General features: G+C 37.6%; 1 protein-coding gene across 9 annotated transcripts in view; it reads left to right on the plus strand.

Moving 5' to 3' along the window:
* The window catches only part of Muc16 (mucin 16, cell surface associated), a 191,066-nt gene that overhangs the window by 20,521 nt on the left and 149,452 nt on the right, over positions 1-21,093 (plus strand). For all 9 annotated transcript variants that reach the window (XM_076925982.1, XM_076925989.1, XM_076925983.1 and 6 more), the window contains exons 2-3: positions 7,360-14,295; positions 17,966-18,079. In XM_076925982.1, the coding sequence (XP_076782097.1) occupies positions 7,360-14,295; positions 17,966-18,079 (7,050 nt within the window). The remainder of the gene's footprint in view (positions 1-7,359; positions 14,296-17,965; positions 18,080-21,093) is intronic.

Here is a 21,093-nt window from a genome sequence, read left to right on the forward strand (position 1 = left end):
CATGGGATAGGCGTTTTCTAGGGAGGGGAAATGGGGAAAGGGGATGGCATCTGAAATGTAAATAAAATATCCAATAAAAAACCACAAAAAATAAAAGAAAAAATGCTTCCCCAATGAGGACTGAGAGCTCTACTAAATACTTGTGGAGAAATTTGACATTATATTTATTTAGCAAACTAATAGTAGATTTTGCCCTAAGAACTGTGAGTTCCCTGGCTATAGGTTCTTGGCCAGATTTACAGGACTAGGCATGATTTTTCACCTGTAGAGAGGACCATAAATCAAATCAAAAATTAAAAGTTGGTTATTCCTAGATTATTTACACAGGTGTTGCATGTATTAACATGTCTTGCCAAAAAAATTGTTATGGTAACCTACAGTGTTCATGGATGAATAATATTGTTAATGAATTTTGTCCCCCAGGAGGTTGCATAGCTACTAGGGAGAAAGGTTCTGTCAGTATCAGCTTGATTTTTGCATGTCTTATGACCAAAGTGTATATTTTTCTGGGTACTTTTGGTACTTTATCACATAGGTATGTTTCCGTGTCTTGTCTCTGAATTCTAAGGTGACTTCAGGTTTTCGCACCTTTGAAAATTCAGAATAGGATATAAAACTGACAGTAATATTTCCAAAGAGATAGAAAATGAAGGCAAAAAACTAAGATTTTTTTTTAAAAAAAATTAGATTTATTCTTTTTGACAACCTCATATACGCGTAAAGTATACTCTGACTACTTTTTCCTCCAGCCTCTCTTATTCCTCTCCCATCCTCATGAAAGTTTGTGCCCTATTGGCCCCTTCTCCAGATCCATCACTTCTGGTTTTGTTATATAATCTATTTAGGATAGAACTATCCATTGAAGCCTGGTATGGGATACCAGTGAATACATAACTGATGGCAATGACTCTCTTCCCTGAATCTATTAGCAGTACATGATTCAATGTGTAGCAGTACATGATTCCCTTAGCCCCTACTCTTTCAATGCCTGACTGTTAATGGGGCCACTCTTCTACACATCTAGTAAAAAATGATGCCACATCTTATCCTGCAGTTTAATAGTTATACTACTTCTCAAAAATTCCGTTCTGCAAGGCACAGACCTCAAATATTTACTTCAAATATGTCTTAAAATAATAATAGCAAAAAGCCTTACAGTGTAAAATGCTCTGGAGCTGCCAGTGCCTAGCTACTACATGGTGCTTTATTTGTATGTGAGTGGCATACTGCTTCTTGGGCAGGTGAATAAAACCTGATTTTAGGAATACATGGACTAGTACTTTTCCTCATCAATCCAGGTACAAAGACATAGACAGCATTGGCTTGTAAATTGACAAATTTACATGAGAAATAGCCTACTTAGAATAGAACAGAAAGGCCCAGAGAAATCATAATAGGATCAGATACAGACAATCACGCCAGTAACCAGACCACCACCAACTTTCCATGAAACATATATTCACTTCTAGAACCCTAGCCAAATCCCTGCTAATATTTGACCACAGAAGTCACCCTTATGATCACCATGGTTTCTTTCTCTTTTTCTTCATGTTTAATTTTCTTTTTTATTCTCCCCCCCCTTTTTTAAAAATTGGATATTTTATTTACATTTCAGATGTTATCCCCTTACCCCTTTCCCCCCTGCCCAGGACTCTCCTATCCTATCCCCCCTCCTCCTGCTTCTATGAGGATGTGCCCCCACCTCCCCCCCAAATCCCACCTCTCCACCTTCAAATTCCCCCACATTCTGTGTCCAGCCTTCATGGGACCAAGGATCTCCTCTTCCGCCTATGCCCAACAAGGACATACTACCCTATATATACAGCTAGAGTCATGGGTCTCTTCTTATGTGCTCCTAGGCTGGTGGTTTAGACCATGGGAGCTCCAGTTGGTTGGTACTGTTGCTCTCCTCATGGGGCCACAAACCTTTTCAGCTCCTTCAGATTCTTCTCTCTAACTCCTCCATTGGAAATCTCTTGATCAGTTCAATGGTTAGCTGTGAGTATCTGCCTCTGAATATGTCAGGCACTGGCAGACTTCTAAGAAGTCAGCTATATCAGACTCCTGTCAGCATGCACTCTCTGACATCCACATCAGTGTCTACATTTGGTGACTGCACATGGGATGGATACCCAGGTGGAATGGTCTCCAGACAGCCTCTTCTTCAGTTTCTCTCCCCCACTTTGTCTCCATATTTGCTCCCTTGAGTATTTTGTTACTCCTTCTAAGAATGACTGCAGTACCCACACTTTGGTCTTCCTTCTTCATGAGTTTCATGTGGTCTGTGAGTTGAATCTTGGGTATTGTGAGCTTCTGGGCTAATATCCAATTATCATTGATTGAATACCATGTGTGTTCTTTTGTGATTGGGTTACCTCACTCAGGATGGTATTTTCTAGTTCCGTCCATTTACCTAAGAATTTCTCAAATTCATTGTTTTTAATACCTGAATAATACTTCATTGTGTAAATGTACCACATTTTTTCTATCCATTCCTCTGTTGAAGAACATCTGGGTTCTTTCCAGCTTCTGGCTATTATAAATAAAGCTACTATGAACATAATGGAGCATATGTCCTTGTTATATGTTGGAGCATCTTCTGGGTATATGCCCAGGAGTGGTATAACTGGGTCCTCAGGTAATGCTATGTCCAGGTTTTTGAGGAACCACCAGACTGATATCCAGAGAGGCTGCACCATCTTGTAATCCACCAAAAATGGAGGAGTGTTGCTCTTTATCCACATCCTCACCAGCATGTACTATCACCTCAGTTTTTGATCTTAGCCATTCTAACTGGTGTGAGGTGGAATCTCAGTGTTATTTTGATTTGCATTTCCTTGATGACTAAGAAGCTGAACATTTCTTTAGGTATTTCTCAGCCATTTGAGTTTCTTCAGTTGAGAATTCTTTGATTAGCTCTGTACTCCATTTTTAATAGGGTTACTTAGTTGTCTGGAGTCTAATTTCTTGAGTTCTTTGTATATATTGGATATCAGCCCTCTATCGGATGTGGGATTGGTAAAGATCTCTTCCCAATCTGTTGGTTGCCATTTGGTCCTATTGACAGTGTCCTTTGCCTTACAGAAACTTTGCAATTTTATGAGGTCCCATTTGTCAATTCTTGATCTTAGAGCATAAGCCATTGGTGTTCCGTTCAGAAACTTTTCCCTGTGCCTAAGTATTCGAGGGTCTTCCCAACCTTCTCTTCTATTAGTTTCAGTGTATCTGGTTTTGTGTGAAGGTCCTTTATCCACTTGGACTTGAGTCTCGTACAAGGAGATAATAATGGATCGATTTGCATTCTTCTACATCTTGTCCTCCAGTTGAACCAGCACCATTTGTTGAAAATGCTGTCCTTTTTCCACTGGATGGTTTTAGCTCCCTTGTCAAAGATAAAGTGATCATAGGTGTGTGGGTTCATTTCTAGGTCTTTAATTCTATTCCACTGATCTTTTTGCCTGTCTCTGTACTAATACCATGCAGTTTTTTTTTTTTTAATCACTATTGCTCTATAGTACAGCTTGAGGTCAGGGATGATGATTCCTCCAGAAGTTCTTTTGTTGTTGAGAACAGTTTTTGCTATCCTGGGATTTTTTGTTATTTCAAATGAATTTGAGAATTTCTCGTTCTAACTCTGTGAAGAATTGAGTTGAGATTTTTAGTGGAGATTGCATTGAATCTGTAGATTGCTTTCAGCAACATGGCCATTTTTACTATATTATATTTGCAACTCAACAAGCATGGGAGGTCTTTCCATCTTCTAAGATCTTCTTCCATTTCTTTCTTCGGAGACTTAAAGTTCTTGTCATACAGATATTTTACTTGCTTGATTAGATTCACACCAAGGTATTTTATATTATTTGTGACTATTGTGAAGGGTGTCATTTCCCTAATTTTATTCTCAGCCTGTTTATCTTTTGAGTAGAGAAAGGCTACTGATTGTTTGAGTTGGTTTTATAACTTTTTTTATAGCACTTTGCTGAAGTTGTTTATTAGGTTTAGGAGTTCTCTTGTGGAAGTTTTGGGGTCACTTAAGTATACTATCATATCATCTGCAAATAGTGATATTTTGACTTCTTCCTTTCCTGTTTGTATCCCTTTGACTTCTTTTTTGTTGTTTTGTAGGGTAAATATTTTTCATTGTGTGTGTGTGTGTGTGTGTGTGTGTGTATGTATGTATGTATGTATGTATGCATGTAATGTAAATATAGATACAAAGAAAAAATGCATGCTCTTTCATCATACATCTAGATTTTTCCATATCTTGTTAAAGAAAGAAATTCCATCTAGACATAATGATATTATAATTCTAATACTTAGGAGATAAGATCTGGAGATTTGCTCCATCTGGACTACATGGCTAGTTCCAGAGAAACCTAGGCTCACAAAAGAGATCTTCAAAGAAAGAAAAAAGAAACACTTAGAGATGAGTATCAAATGAAGAAGTGAAGATGTCAAAACAAAAGAAAGGGTAGAAAAGAAGGAAGAGAAGAAACTCTAGGGAAATAAAAAAGTGAAAAAGAAATAAAGGAACGAAGGAAGGAAGGCAAGCTAAAAAGAACGATAAAGGAAAGAAAAGGTAGAAATTTAAGACATAATACAAAGATATAAACAGGCACATTCTTAAAATAAATAATGCATTTTTATATATTTAATGTATACATGAAATGCTTAAAGTCCAATTTATAGCAGTGAAAAGAATAGAATAGAGATTATGGAAGCCCAAGTATAGGAAAGGGTTGGATCATTTACTACGGGATATTAGTATATATCAGTTTTTTCATAGATACATCTTCCAACAGAAATGCTAGTTTGTAGTACAGAAAATAATACCTTAGGAATATGTGGGCAATTTAGTCATATATTACGTGTGTGCATATATATATTTATATGTATATATACATATATATGTATATATATGTGTGTGTGTGTGTTTGTGTGTGTATACATATGTGTGTATATGTGTGTGTATGTGATATATGAAACTGTGTGTTGCAGATCACACTCCTATGCATGCTCACAAGTTGACCAGAGGAAGGTGGCAGGTGTCCTGCTTCATTACTTCCCATCTTATTTCCACATGACAGGGTCTCTTACTAAAACTGGAACTAGGCTGGTGGCTAGCAATTTCCAAGGGTGCTCCTTGTTTACTAACCTGTGTAGTAGTAGGAATACAGATGTATGCATTTCCTCATCTGATTTTTAGCATGATCCTTGGGATCCAAATAAGTCCTCATGCTCTTGCAATAACTGCTTTTACCCAGTAAGCCATTGCCCTAGTCCTATGTGTATAAGTTTTTCTCCTTCTTTTTGTACTTTTCACGTGTGTTTGTATGCATGTGTGCATGGTGTGTGAAAGTATATATATATATATATATATATATATATATATATATATATATGTATATATATATGTTTTGTGAATGTGTATGTATGTTCATGTGGAGTCCTGAGGTTAATGTCATGAATCATCTTCAATCCCCTTACCATCTTTTACATTGAGAAACTCTTCATTAAACCTAGATGTCTTCAATATGGCTAATCGTCCTTCCTAGTATGTTGGGGACCGCACTAGCCCCAAGTTGGGGCGGCCAAAATAAATGTTGCAGCCCAGGCAAAATGTTGAGGCCCAGGCCGACCCACATTTGGGCGGCCACTGTATCCCGGCCCAAGCTGCTGCTCCGGTCTGCAGGTCGGGCTTCAGCAAGAGCGAGGGTGAGGGCAGATTCTACCTAATGTCTGATGTGTATGAATCTCTCTCTATAGTCTCCCTAATGTCTTCTCTCTGCTGTGTCTCCCTAATGTCTGAATGCTACTGTCTGCCTCTGTATTTTATATGTCTTACTTCTAAGCCATGCCTCTAAGTTACACCTTTAATCATGCCCTTAGGTCTTGTCTCTAACTCTGATCTCTATAATCTCACACACCTTTAATCTCAAGGTATCTAAACCAAGATTATCGGAGTGTTCTCAGCTGTTGTAGGCTATTGTAATTTAAATCTCATGTCAGGGTATATGGCTCAAGATGGCTGCAAAGCTGATAGCCGCTTTCTGCTAAAAGTCGGCCCCCAACACTAGTACGCTTTCTCTGGGAATATGTGTCTCTACATTCTGGGGATAGAAGTTATGAGCAGGTGCTGAGTCATATCCCAACCATATATTTTTTCCTTTTTTGTTCTTTTTCTTTTTGACATAATTAACTATATAAATATATCTTTTAGTGAAAATATATCTTTCAGACATCGATGAACCAAAAATGTACCAAGAAATCATGGATTTCTTTTATAGTATGTTCAGCCTGTTATAACTTCTTGCAACTGGCTCTTTTGAAAAAAATGTATTCATTACTTGAGAATTTCATACATGCAACTGACAAGTTTTTATTGTATTTCTTTCACTCCTGTCTCCAACTCCTCTCAGACTTTTCCACCATGTTCCTGTTCCAACTTCATGTTCTTTTCCTCTGTAAATAAACATTTTGTAGTACATTTTAAATTAGTTATTTAGTTAAGTTAGTTTAGTGCGCATGTGTGCTTGTATGTATGTGTGCAAGTGTGTTTGTGATTTTGTGTGTTTGTGTGTTTGTGTGTTTCTGTGTGTGTGTGTGTGTGTGTGTGTGTGTGTGTGTGTGTGTGTTTATGCATGTCCCAGTATAATGTAAAGGCCAGAGGACAATTTTTACAAAACAGTTCTTTCTGTCCACTATGTGTATACCAGGAATCAAGCTCAGTTTGTCAGATTTTACCTGTTGAACCATCTCTCTAGCTCCTCTCCTCCTCTTCCTCCTCCTCCTCTTGTACAGTCCACTAGAGTAGCCATGAGTTCATGAGAGCAATGGTACTGCCATGTCCAGAATACATTGTTTTGTAACTCTGGTTCTTACAGTCTTTCCACTTCCTCTTCTAGGAGGCTCCTTGAGTATTAAGAAGAGTGAGTATAATTTAGGGTTGAACACACCATAGTCATTTATTCCCTGCAATTTAAGCTAACCTGACTTATTTTTATAATTAGTGGGTTGTAGGTTTTATTTATAAGTTATATTTCATGAAACTTCACCTGAGAAATAATACAATTTTGTAATGATTATTTTAATACATACTTCTATAGACATATGAAAACTCAGTAAGAAATGGTTTATCCTGAATATCGTCTAGGATAAAATTTCTTCTGCTAGATGAATATAAAAAAGATATGATTCATGCAGATATAAAGCATAATATGGCTTTAATCAGCTTATAGCTATAAGAAAGTATATAAGGCTATTCTTGAATGCATTATTGGATTATTGGTTTTATAATTATTATTTGTCAAGAGTTTACTGTGTCAAGTAAACACAAACCAACCTTGCCTTCTCATGTAGCCTCAGCATTCCAAGAACCACGTAGTTCTAGTGGATCTATGACTTCAATGCTCAGACCAGCACCCAAGACAAGCACAAGAAGGTTGGACAAAAACACAACAACAGTGACTGCTTCAGCTTCACATTGGAGAAGTAGCTTTCCTTCAATGCTGGCCACTCTAAAAGGCACAAGAAACCCAAAGAAAGCAGTGAGCATCATAAAAGCTACTAGTTCTACTCCTGTTGTACCTTTTGAGTCAATCTTACCTAAAACCAAATTTTCCATAATGATCTCGGAAATGACAGGGAAGAGCACTGGTTCTCCTTCAATGATGTCATCAAATTTTACCAGGACTGAGACACATAATGAAGCTTCATTAAATAGTACTCTTCTATCAGACACGTCTACCACTGTAACTATGGCAGTAACTAACATATCTGAGATGATTTCAACTACAGAACATATTCCTAATCTTACTGAAATGCCCTTTACTAATTCTGTTCATTTATCCAGAACGGAATCTACAACTAACAGCACTTCTTATCCAACTACTAATCAACCATTCAAACCAGAAGAAACCTCCACTGGGCCCCCAAACTCCATAATCAGCAGAGAAATTGCCATTAGTCAGATAAAACATTTTGTAGTGACCCCAAACATTGTTGTATCTCAAGGTACACAAGCAACTACCTCAGGGTCAGAAATATACTCCAGTGTCTCTCAGAATTATTCTTTTTTGGAGACATCTACTCTTCTGAGCAAAAGTTACAAAGCCCCATCCAGGACAAACTCATCACTAAAGGAAGAAATCAGCTCTGAAAGTTCCTGGGAAACTCCAGTCAGAACAAGTTCTTCATCACTTGTTAGTTTCACATCACAAAGACATCTACCTATTACCCATCACACTACCAGGCAAAGTTGGACCACAGCTCAGATACAATCTAGCACACTTGAAGAAATAGATTCAACCACAGAGTACAGTCCTAACCTTACTGAAGTGCCCATGAATCGTTCTCTTCTTGAACCTTCAACAAAAGACATAACTACTGGGAACACATCTTTTGTAACACTACATAAGTCAGTATCAGAAGATACTTCTTTTGGAATCACCATTGGGACCCCTAGTTCCAGCATCACTGCAAAATTACAACAGTTGTCAAATAGCCACACTGGACATTCTATGGTAACTTCTGAAAGCCCATCAACCTCTGCCTCAATCAATGTCACTAACTCCAGTAGAGTGCATACATTTCCACATCCAGAAGCCATGGATCCTCCCAAAAATATTGCTTCAGAATCACAGACACATACTCCTTGGGAAGAATCCATATTTGCAGATTCCATAACAATGCCACATGACTCACATCCGCCTTTAGCTATTTCTTCCATGATAGACACACACAATACATCATCTACTGGTTCCACTGGTTCTGTGGCCTATGTAGTCACGGTTTCTAAAGATAAAATCCCAAGAGACTTGCCCACAAGCTCAGAACCTGTGACTTTCTCAATTCAAAGCTTGAATAGCAGTCATCAGAAGAGTTTCAACATTGCACAAATGTCCAAAATCTCACAGGTAACCACTGATTCTTCAGTCACAAAACAAAACCAGAATAATGGGAGCTCAATCCCCCAAACCAAACACACAATTACCCCTACACCAATCTCATCTAAACATGAATATTTCACAACAATTATGGCCAGATCAAAAAGCACCACACTTTCATCTCCACAGTTGATTTCCTTTGCAACAGCAGAGACTGGAAAACGGACAGCTTCCTCCTTGATCAAAGCATGGAAAAATTCTAGTAAATCTGAAGACATACATTCAACCAAAGAACACAGAAGTAGCCAGGCTAATGTACCCACTACTCCTTCTCTTATAACATCTATGACAAAAGGTACATCTGCTGGAAGAACATTCTTTTCGAAGTTATACCACTCAATATCAGAGGACATTTCCACTGAAATCTCCATCAAGAACTTGAGATCTACAGCCACCACAGCATCAGAAGAGGATGCTACCAGCCATAGGGAACATACTGTGGTGACATCAAACTTGGTAACTTCCAAAGATCTATCAGCCACTTCTTCAAACACAAAGACCAAACACAGTGAGACACAGACATCTGCACTTTCAGAATCCATAGTTAATTCTATCAATATGAAACCTGCAACCACATCAAGGACTAATTCAGTTTGGGAAAAGTCCATGTCTAAAAGTTTGGCAAGATCTACAGATGAGGCACCTACACATTCTCCAATTCCTGCTAATGCAGACAGATACAGTACCACTGCTCCTGTTTCTGTCACCTCCATTGTCACAATTTCTAAGAACCCAATAGCTACTAGATTATATACGACCACAAGATCAATGACTTCTTCCATACCAAGCTCCAACAGTGCCCAACTCTCCAAAATCCCACAGACAACCTCTGTTCCCTTGGTCACACCAGTGGAAGGCATGAAAGATAGCACTTACAAACATGCTATCACACCTATATCAGTCTCACTTGAAAAGGAGTCTTTTACAACTATTCTGCCAACCATGGAACAAGCCAGACTTTTACCTTCACAGTCAATCTCATCTGAAAGTACAGAGATTGAGAAAGATAAATCTTTCCCCTTGAGAACAGCATGGATAGATTTTAGTACATCTGAAGACATAAATGCAACCACAGAATACAGCACTAGCCATAGTGAAATTTCCACTAGTTCTCTTTTTGAATCCAGGACAGGACTCAGGTCTGCTGAGAGCATATCCCTTTCAGACCTTCAGTCAACATCACAAGATACTTCCACTGGAACCTCCATCAGTCTCCCTACCTCCACAATCAGTGCAGAATCAGAAGAGATGAAAAGCAGACCAATGGAACATTCCTCAGTTATCTCAGACATTTTGACTTACCCACATACATCAAGCACTGTCTTAGTCAAGGGTACCCACTCCAGTGGGACACATACATTTCCACATTCAGAATCCATGGCTCCTTTCAACAATCCTGCTTCAGCATCATGGACACTAACTGCTGAGGAAGGGTCCATGTTTACAGATTCCACAAAAGCACAAGGGTCACTTTCACTGACCTTTGATACTCCCTTGCCACACACTCACAGTAGTTACCTTCCTGAATCTGTTGTCTCTTTGTTCACAATTTCTAAGGATTCAATTCCAACAGATTCATACACAAGTTCAGGTTCTGTAACTGTTTATACTCCAAATTGGAGCAGCATCTCTCAGCCAAGCTCCAACACTGTTCATGCTTCTCAACTGTCACAGATGAATACATTTTCCTCAGTCACACCAGGGTCCAACATGGGAGTCAGCCATACTGTACCTGAATTCCAATATACGATCACATCTGTTTCAGTGCCATCAGAAAAGAAAACTTTTCTTACTACCCTGCCCACTACAGAAGAATCCACACTTTCACCTACACAATCAACATCATATGGAAATACAAATATTGGTACACAGACAGTTACCCTCCTGACCACATCGACACAAGTTAATATACCTGAGAAGGTGCATTCAAGTACAAATTTCTTTAGAACCCCTTCTGAAGTGACTAATAGTTCCTCTACTCTGGTATCAAGTACAATATCGATGTCTCCTGATAACACAATACTTACAATGCTTCAGCATTTTACATCAGAACACACCAAGTTTACATCAGAAGATATGGCCAGTGGAATTTTCACCAAGTTTTATGATTCCAACACCACCACAGAATCAGAAGAAATATCTACCAGTCAGATTAGGGACTCTAATGTGACCTCAAACATTACCCTCTCCCTAGAAACATCAACCATGTCATCAGAGTCAGACAATTTCATGAGTCTCAGGCCAACCCCCACAATCACAGAGACATCCACATTTCTAAGCCAAAGTTATGAAGTCCCATCAATTGCAACTTTTTCAACTCTAAAAGGAAGCCAACTTGGCAATTCTCCAGGATATCTTGATGAATCTTCCTTAACATCATCTGTTACTTCCACAGGAGAAAATAGCACCCCCTCTCCTAGTTCTGTTGTCTCAGTCTTTACCTCTTCTAAGGAGGCAATCACATCCAGGTTGGATAATTTGTCTACTTCATTTCCAAATTGGACCACTAGTACACAGTCAAGCCAAGAGACTTCCCAGGTTACCAAATTTTCACAGACAAGCTCTACTTCCTCTGTTAAGCCAGAAATAATTATGGAAGTCAGCAGTTCCATACCACAATCTAAATCATCTATTATTCCTGCATCAGTTTCAACTAAAACTGCATTTTCAACCACGTTTCAGCATCCTTTGGTGGGTACTACAGTTTCTATTTCACAGCCAACATTCTCTGATGCCTCTAGAAATGTGACTGATACATCTTCCCTAAGCCAATCACTTCCACAAACTACTACTCTTGAAGAGCCCACCTTTCCCACAACACACAATACTACTTTTTCTCACTTAACCACTAACATGTCTACTGGCCTCTCCATCTCAGAATCCATTAGAGCTGGCAGAATCCCTACAAGAAGCCCTCTCTATTCCTCAGAATCAGAAGACATCACTCATGGAAGCAACTCCAGACTCATTACCTACCCTAGCACAAAAGAACACGTAGAGTTAACCTCCATCTTTGGAGCAGCTAATTCTGCGTCTTTACTGAATGATAACTTATCCAGGGATACTGCAACCCCTGTTGCTATGGCAGAATTTTCTTCACCTGAGCCTCAAACATCTCCACATTTATCCTGGATATCTGAATCTAGCACTTTTGAGAAACAGTCGCAAACAAGTTCTCTATCCAATGGAAAACACACCTTTGTGGATTCTACATCAACTATGATGGAGAAAACCACACTTTCACATCTTGCTTCTACCTCTCAAGGACAAAATGTCTCCTCCCTTGATTCTCTGGCTGCACTAGTAACTTCTATTCAAGAGACAATCTCAAATGGAAAAGATACAGGTGAAACTTCTGGGAGCACCTTAATTCAAAGCCTGGATACTATACGGCCTTCAACTCCAGGTTCTTCATATAACATAAAAACCTTGCAGACAAGTCACATTTCCTTTAAAAATCCAGCAACAAGAGTAGAAACTGATAGTCCTACAATGCATCCCCAAGACACTGTGCTAGTTAATTCAGGTCCATCAAGAATAACTGAAATTATGACCTCACAAAGCAATTCAGACATAATAATTTTCCCATCAATGCCTTCATCTAACCCTGCACATGCAAAAACTCCAAAAGCTCTTCCCATAACTTCAATAGAACAGGGAACCAAAATGTCTAAAGATACTGGTTTGGTGACAAAACATAGTTCTAGTCTTTTTACAGTATCCACTAGCACTATCCCTGAAATTTCAAGAACAGAAAGAAACTCAAATGATAGAGCATCCATTTCAAGCTCTGTACCCTTTGTGAAGACAACAGACATCACAATGGGAAATGCCTCCAGTAGATCTACTGTTTTCTTTCCAAGCACTGACATCAGTCAAGGAGTTAATGTTGAGGAATCACCTAACATCACCACTCTTTTGAACATATCGGATCCTACAGCTTACACTGTAACTCAGACATTTATATATTCAGACTCAATCTCTCATCCCAGCAGTTCTGAGTTACTCTCAACAACAGACTTTCCACTCCATGAAACAACTTCCTCTGTGAATTCTATACAAACTATACCTGGGACAGCATCATCTTTTCCTGCTACTTCTCCATCAGAAAGACAAAGACTCTTCCTTCCCTCCTCTAGGGAAACAACCTCAGAGGAGTTGGACACAAACTTAGCTTCCTTTACAACTTCATTTTCAAGCCGGAGCAACAGTGAGTTAGCCACTTCAAAGGACACCAGAACCTTACAAAAATCTTATAGTTCCACCAAAACTAAAGTAACCAGTGTGGACATAACTACATCTGGACCTCAGGCCCAATACACTGTATCATCTGAGACTCTTTCTTCAGATAGTAATGCCTCTGCCTTGTTGACAATACCAATCAACACTTCTGCTTCTGCTTCCCTTCTATCACCACAGAGCTCAAACTCCACTTCTTTTCCTAAGTCTTCATTCCCCACTTCTGAACTGTTTAAAACAACAAATATATTGAGAAGAAGCTTGGAAACTGGAATAAGTTTGCCCTCAAATTTGAGCAGCACATCACTTGAAATATTGGGTTTATCTGAAGTTACTACTGATACAGAAAAACATCCTTCTTCCTTAAGTTTCACTGTAACCAATATGAATACTATTAGTATGGGACATGAACTAAGTTCCTCTGCATCAATATCCTCTGAGTCATCTAGGGACACCAATACAATGGGTACTGATCCCTCTGTATGGATGACTACTATGTCCACATCATTGCCTAACCATTTAGAAACAACACGATCGAATACTGACCCAGTTTCCTATTTGACTTCTGGAATGAGAGACACTAGCATATCCCAACAAACAAATAAACCTTCAGCTCCTGTGTCCATTCTCCATTTGTCAAGTACTGAGACTGATGTTACTTCTGCTATGAATATATCAATCCCGAATCAGACTCCATCTCCAGAGTTAACTGAATATCCAGGAGAAAGAGTTACCATCTCACATCCTTCTTCACCTATTGCAGAGTCTGGGTTGACATCCTTTCCAGAATACAATTTTGCTATGCCTTCATCAAAAAGTATCCATGTTCCAAGAACTGATACACTGCCTTCAGCTGAGAATACTTTGGTTGACACAACAACAATACTTTCTCCCACAGAGGAAATGGCTTTAGTTGCCACAACCAGCCATCCTACAGGCAGTTCAACTGTGACTTCTAAGAGTCCTCATTCTATAATACAGTCAAGCGATTTGTTTGCCACCATTGCAACAAAATTACCTTCTTCAATTTCAACACCATTGCCCTATTCTGCTTCCACTATTACTGACTCTACAGCCAGCTCATCCATCCAGAGGATTATTACTCCTTCAGGTAATTTACAAACTGAAGATAACAGTGTTGTGATAATGAATGGTAGCTCTCAATATTCCATGGTTATGTTTATAATCTTGAAGCCTAGTTCCCAACCCATCAAGACATCTTTATCACTAGTCTTGAGAAATATAATGACTGAGAGTGCTGACTTGGAAAAGGTGACAAGTGCTTTTCAGGTTTCTACACATTAAATCAGGTTGATAAATAAGAACCACTAATTCTGCATTCCCACTTACACACTGGGAAGTCTCATAGGCAGTACTCCTTTTCTATGAGGTAGAAAGAAAATTAGTTCATTACTGCATTCATATTTATTTATAATTTCTACAGTTTTCATTATTGAATCAGAAAAACTTGTGCAAATTTGTGAATTTCACTCTGATATTTTCATACATGGTCAAACAATGCTCTTATTATCCCCAGTTCTTACTATGAACTCTCCTTACTCTCTTCTCTACCTTCTTTTAGATTCCTCCCACTTCTTTTGTAGTCAGTATTCTCTTTTGGGGACTTTTATTTGTTTGTTTGCTTCCACAAGATATAAAATCTATGATATTTATGGTATTTGTTTTGCTGTCTGCCTAATTTTGTTTAACATGATTATTTCTAGTAACTACAAATGACTTCATTTCATTCTTCTATATGGCTGAGTAAATTTCTCTTGTATATACTGTATGTTTTCAAATTCGGCTATTTATTTAAAATCATGTATCCCTTTCTGTGCATTACTGGAGATAGAACCTAGGACATTGACCATGTGAGGCAAGTGCTTTACAGATGACCTATACACATATATAGGTATATATATATATATATATATATATATATATCATACAAGAAGATTCTTTAGCAAATAATGATTGAACTCCTAACATCAGTCAGTTCTAAGAACTGAGCTAGGCATAGGCAAAACATAAAAACAATCAAGCTCATGAGTAATTACTACAATGTTATAGATGGTCTTGTATAATTATTAATAATAATTAATTGTGATAAGACTGACAATTAGGCTTATGCAGCAGTTATTTCTATGTCAAGTGCTCTTCCATAAGATTTTTTAACCCTCACTGTAATATTATTTTGTACTTTGTTTGTACAACTTCATTGCAATAAATTTGAGATACAGAGAAGACATGAAATAATTTTCTCACCATCATAATATTGACAGAATTTAGGTATGAACTTAGACAGGTACACTTGATGTATGTCTGTCACTCTAGCATGTGGGAAGCTGAGGCAAAAAGGTCCTGAGTTCAAAGAGAGCCAGGGTTATATAGTGAGACACAGTCTGAAAAACCCAGACAAAATAGCTTAGTGCTGGAATACTTCCCCTAGCATGCATAATTATATAGGTTTGATTTCCCAGCACCCCACTAAGAAAAAATAATTCACACTATGCAAGAATATAAATTTATCTTAATTATTAATTCAAACAGGGGAAAATAAAAATTGAAAACTACAAGAAATTCTAGAATTACAGTAGCCATAGGAAGACAAGATTTTCAAGGGAGACTGGGGTCTCTGTCAAATACTATAGAAATTCCAAGCTGACATAAAGTGAGAGGTATTTTGGCAACATGGGGATCCTCAGTGGATTGGTGAGTTATGCACAGAGGACTAGATGTAAGACAAGGTAACATAAATAAAAGGCAGAGATTTTGCTTTGATTTGTTTTTGTAGATTCACAAATTCAAATTCATAGGGATTGACACATATGTTCTATGTCTAAGCAACAAACACATGCAACCTTTGTTTTATACTAAATATATATGCACACATTCATATACATACATTTATATATATATATATAATTACAGACAGAATTAAAGTAAGATTATAACATATTGTATACATATACATAATATATATGTACCATAGATGCCATATATAATTTATATATGGCAAATGGAGACCCAGGTTGGCCTGAAATCCATTTTGAAAATTAAGCTGACACTGAATTTAAAATAATCCTGCCCAAGCCTTGTGCACAGCAGAGATTATAGATATTATCAGAGCACCAGACATGACTCAAGGGAGAGTTGCTGCCTTTGCATTGAACATGCTACTAGAGTTACAAACAGGATGAAAAAGTAATAAGGAAAATTATGCAATCATGAAAACAGAAGAAATAAAATGCCTGATGACATGGGAGGATCCCAGAAATGAAGTCACACTTCTAAGATAGCAGTAAGTACAAGAAAAGACCTTTTAGAAATACTATCCCTATGAAAGAATTAAATTTAATACCAGATTTTATTTGTGACACAAGTCTAAAAAATGCCCTCCAAGACCACTACTACCTTATTAGGAAGTTTGTTTGAGATCCTACACAGATACTTTTAATGTGTCACAAGAGAGCTAGAGATATTTGAAAGCATTGACTCACTGTCTCTATATATTGTATTCAAAACTACCAAGCAGGCTTCAAATTCATGATTCTTCTGCCCTGCCATCCTGAATGTTTAGTTTTCTGGCCTATAACACTATATGTTACTTTGATTCTTTTTTTTTTTTTTTTTTTTTTTTTTTTTTTTTTTTTTTTTTTTACATTTCAGATGCCATCCCTTTTCCCCATTTCCCCTCCCTAGAAAACCCCTATCCCATGCCCCCTTTCCCTTTTTGCTTTTATACATTTTTTAAATGTTAATCAAAGGCTTTATAAGTTTGGTAATGGTTACTTTGATTCTTGTTGTAGTTCATTCATACTCTGAACTGAAATCAAATCAAATAAAAAGAACAGAAGAATTTTATGTAAAAAATGGAAGGAGGACAAACATAAAAGTTTGGAGATATAATTTATTTGGTAGAGTAAATATTCTTGCTTGGCATACACAAGAATCTTGGTCCTTCCCTTAACAAGCTATGCATGATGATATACACATGTCATCTCAGTACTCAGGAGGTGTAGAAAGGAGGAACAGAAACTCAAGGTCATCCTTAGCTATGTATCAAGTTTGAGACATGCCTGGTCTTATGAATAAGATCTTGCTTTAAAAAACTGAAAAGTGAGAGTGACCCCAGTAGTCTAATCTAACCTAGACTGCTGATAGCTCCCAGAGACTGAGCCACCAACCAGGCAGCATACATGGCATGGTTGGAGGCCACTGACACATATATATAGGAGCGAACTGGCTGGTCTGACCTCAGTGGGAGGGGTTGTGCCTAATCCTCAAAAGACTTGAGGCCCCATGGAAGGGGGATACATGGTTGGGGGGGAGGACAGAACACTCTCTCAGAAGCAAGGTGGAGGAGGAATGGAATAAGAAACTGTGAAAAGGGAGACAAAGATGGGAAGGGTAGGCAATGGCTGGAATGTAAATAAATAAAGTAATTAAAAAGAAAAAGAAGGTGTGGAGAGAGAAACAGGAGGGAGGGAGGGAAGGGAGGGAGGAAGGGAGGAAGGGAAATGAAGTAAAGATCAACAGTAGAAAGCAAAAGGTAAAAGAAAATAAAGGCAGTCAGATCTGCACATAATCAGGATGGACAAATTGATACATTTATAGGAAGGTTATGGATGTAAAAACTGACTAGTCATTCTGTGTAGCTGTGGTTCAAGGTCACTTTCACAGACTCTAAGAATGACATGTACTCAATGGACTGATCTATTTAGACAATAGGCTTTCTGGAAAAGATAGTTACTTGCTCTCTTCCTCATTCTCACCTGCAGAAATGGAAGATGGCATGCAATACCATACAGATATATCTAAAGGAGCTGCCCATGGAGACACTGAAGGCCCGGGCAAAGGTGCTCTGGCTTCCACATCACCTGCTAACCATAAAGGTAAAGCCCACCGTGCATACTCCCAAGAAAGTAGAAGTAATACCTGTTACATTATTTCCTCTTTCAGGTCAACAAACTTCTTGTTTTCCTTAAAGAGAATGCTATATGGCTTTCATAAATCCTTGTCAGATTTGGATTTTTGTCAAATGGTTTCTGTGCAGAAGCCAGTATATACCGGTATTCTCATAACATGATGAAAAAGCTTCACTCCAGACCACAAACTTTAATTTCACTCTTCCCTATTCTCTCTCTAAAGCCTTTCTATGCAACCCAACCTTAATTGACCCAAAAAATGCTAAGATTTCAAGAAGTACCACCATGTCCACATTGATATGCTAATTTAATAAAATGTGTATGTTAGAAACTGTGATATGAACAGAATGTACAGAAAGACAGGAAAGGGACAAAATTATTATAATCTAATTTTGTGTTTAGGAATGTTGTGGATAAGCTGCAGCAGCTCAAACATGCTAAGCAAGCACACTGTTGCTAAGGCCTGTTCTCAGCTCCTCATTTAGCAGACTCTAGGCCAAGGACTCTGCTGCTGAGCCACACCCCCAAGTTCCTCACTGGAAGATCTTAAGCACAAGTTTTACCACAGAACCATGCTCCCAGCTTCTTACTTGGAGATTCTGGGTTCATGCTTTACTGCTGGGCTATAGCCCTATGTCTTTTCATCAAGTTCCTCAAGGTGTCCTTAAATTCCTTATGTATCTGATGCAATCTTTGAACTCGTGGTTCCTGCCTCAGCCTCCTGAATATCAGTAAATACAGACCTAGCAACACATTTTTTTTTTCAAATTTGTATTCTATTTTCAATTGTAAAACTCTACAGTCATTGTGCTGCACTATAGCTCAACAAAACACTTGCTTAGTGGGTGTGAAGTGCTAGGTTTAACCTCCAGCACTGCAATCAACCAATCAGTTAATCAATCAATCATCAATAATGACTTTACAAAAATATAGATAAGTGCAAATAACATACCATGTACCCATGTTGCATCCACGCAGAATTAATCATTAGCATTCATGGAACCATTTATATATTAATTTAAAAAATATATACTATATGTTAAACCTATTAAAGACAGACCTGGTGGTTCAGAGATGTAACTCTCATACAAGCAGCTAAGTCAGTAGGATTGTGAGTTTGACAACAACCTGGATAAGTTAATGAGACCCTTTCCAGAATATAATTGAAGAAGAGCTGGGAATATAGCTCAGTGATTACTTGATTTCATGTACAAGGCAGTGGGTTTTATTCTCAGCACTACAAGGCATGTGTTACATAATTCATTTATTAAAATATATTAAAATAAATCAAATTATTAGCAAAACTTTCAAGGAATTTTATGCTGTATACTTTATACTACTGGATATATACACATATACCAATAACATTTTATTCTACATCCTATAAATTGTTGTAAAGTATGAATATAATTAAAGCACATATTTCCCAAAGAACTAATAAAAAGAAAAATAAAAAATTAATATTTGTGTGTTATTGAGATGGTCCAATTAGTAAAAGTACTTATCATCATGCCTGATGTCATGAGTTCAAGCCCAGAATCTACACAGTAGAAAAGAATTGGCTCCTTCAATTGTCCTCTGATCTCTTTATGCAGCCTTGACACACATATGCACTAATTTGGACCCAGACACACAAAATAAACAAATTTAACAAAAATAATTTTACTTGCTATAGATACTATACTACAACTTTCATTGTGTCCAATATACTATTTCTATTATTCAATTTCAAAAGCTTGCAATGGGATGTCCTGGTAGCATTGAGAGAAGATTTTATGATGGAGGTAATATTTGAACTTGGGCTTTAAAGGATGGAAATCACTTTATCAGGAAGAAAAAAGTAGTTAAAGAGAACCTTGTGCATGGAGATCAGAGCATTACATCATGGCCCAGAGAGGAGTAAAATATAGGAGCCACAGCATCAACCTTTGCGCATTGTAAAAAAAAGGAGAAAAGACATGGGGATGTATATAGCCAGGTTATATGTTATATGTATATATAAGCCTTGTAATTCCTGGGTGTTCTTTAACAACATTTCAACAAAGTTTGTGATAGCAAATGTGTGTTTTCTTCTTAGAGTCATGGCATGTCTAAACCTGTTAGAATATTAAGAAATTCTGCTTCAAAGAAACTTGTTTGGCTTTGGTGTTTTGTTTTGTTTTGTTTTTAATGATTTAGTACCATGGATTGATTACATAATATTTTTCACTGGAAGATTCCTAACACACCATTTTGTTTACACATCATATTGTTCTTTTTGCATACTTAAGACTGTACACAAGCTAGAGATATGGCTTACTTTGTATAGCACCTATTCACATGCATGAAGAGCTGAATTTGAGCTACAAAACTTCATAAACTCAGCATGGTAATGAATACCTGCTATTCCAGCACTCTGGAGGTAGAAAGAAAAGAACCATAAGTTCAAGATCGACTTGAGATGCATCATAATTTTGAGGCCAGCTTAGGCTATATGAGACCCTGTCTACAATAAATGTATGTATGTGCCTATAACAAGGGATATCTTTATGTCTACAGAATAAGAGCTCCCATACTTTTAAAAACGTATTCATTTTTATGTGTATGTGAGTTTTGTCTGGATGTATGTAGTACACCCACCACATAGTATCCATGAGGCCCGAAGAGGGCATCTGACTCCCCTGAGATGGCATTATAGACTGTTGTAAACTGCCATATGGGTCCTATGAATTGAACTCAGGTCCTCAGAGGAGCAGCCACTGCTCTTAGCCATTGAGCCATCTCTTCAGGCCCAAGCTTCACACATGTATGGCATTACTTACAAACAGTTTAAAGATGAGACTATTTTTATTATAACAACTCAATCTTGTTAATTAGATAAATCAATGCATTTTTATACTTGGATATATCTGATGCTTTGATCTTTTATAAAATTTAATTTTTAGTAATAGAATAAACTTTGGTATAAAATGTTTTAAATTATGTCCATTATCACTCCCTCC

This window comes from Arvicanthis niloticus, chromosome 27 (genome assembly GCF_011762505.2).
Source record: "Arvicanthis niloticus isolate mArvNil1 chromosome 27, mArvNil1.pat.X, whole genome shotgun sequence".
Classification (NCBI taxonomy): domain Eukaryota; kingdom Metazoa; phylum Chordata; class Mammalia; order Rodentia; family Muridae; genus Arvicanthis; species Arvicanthis niloticus.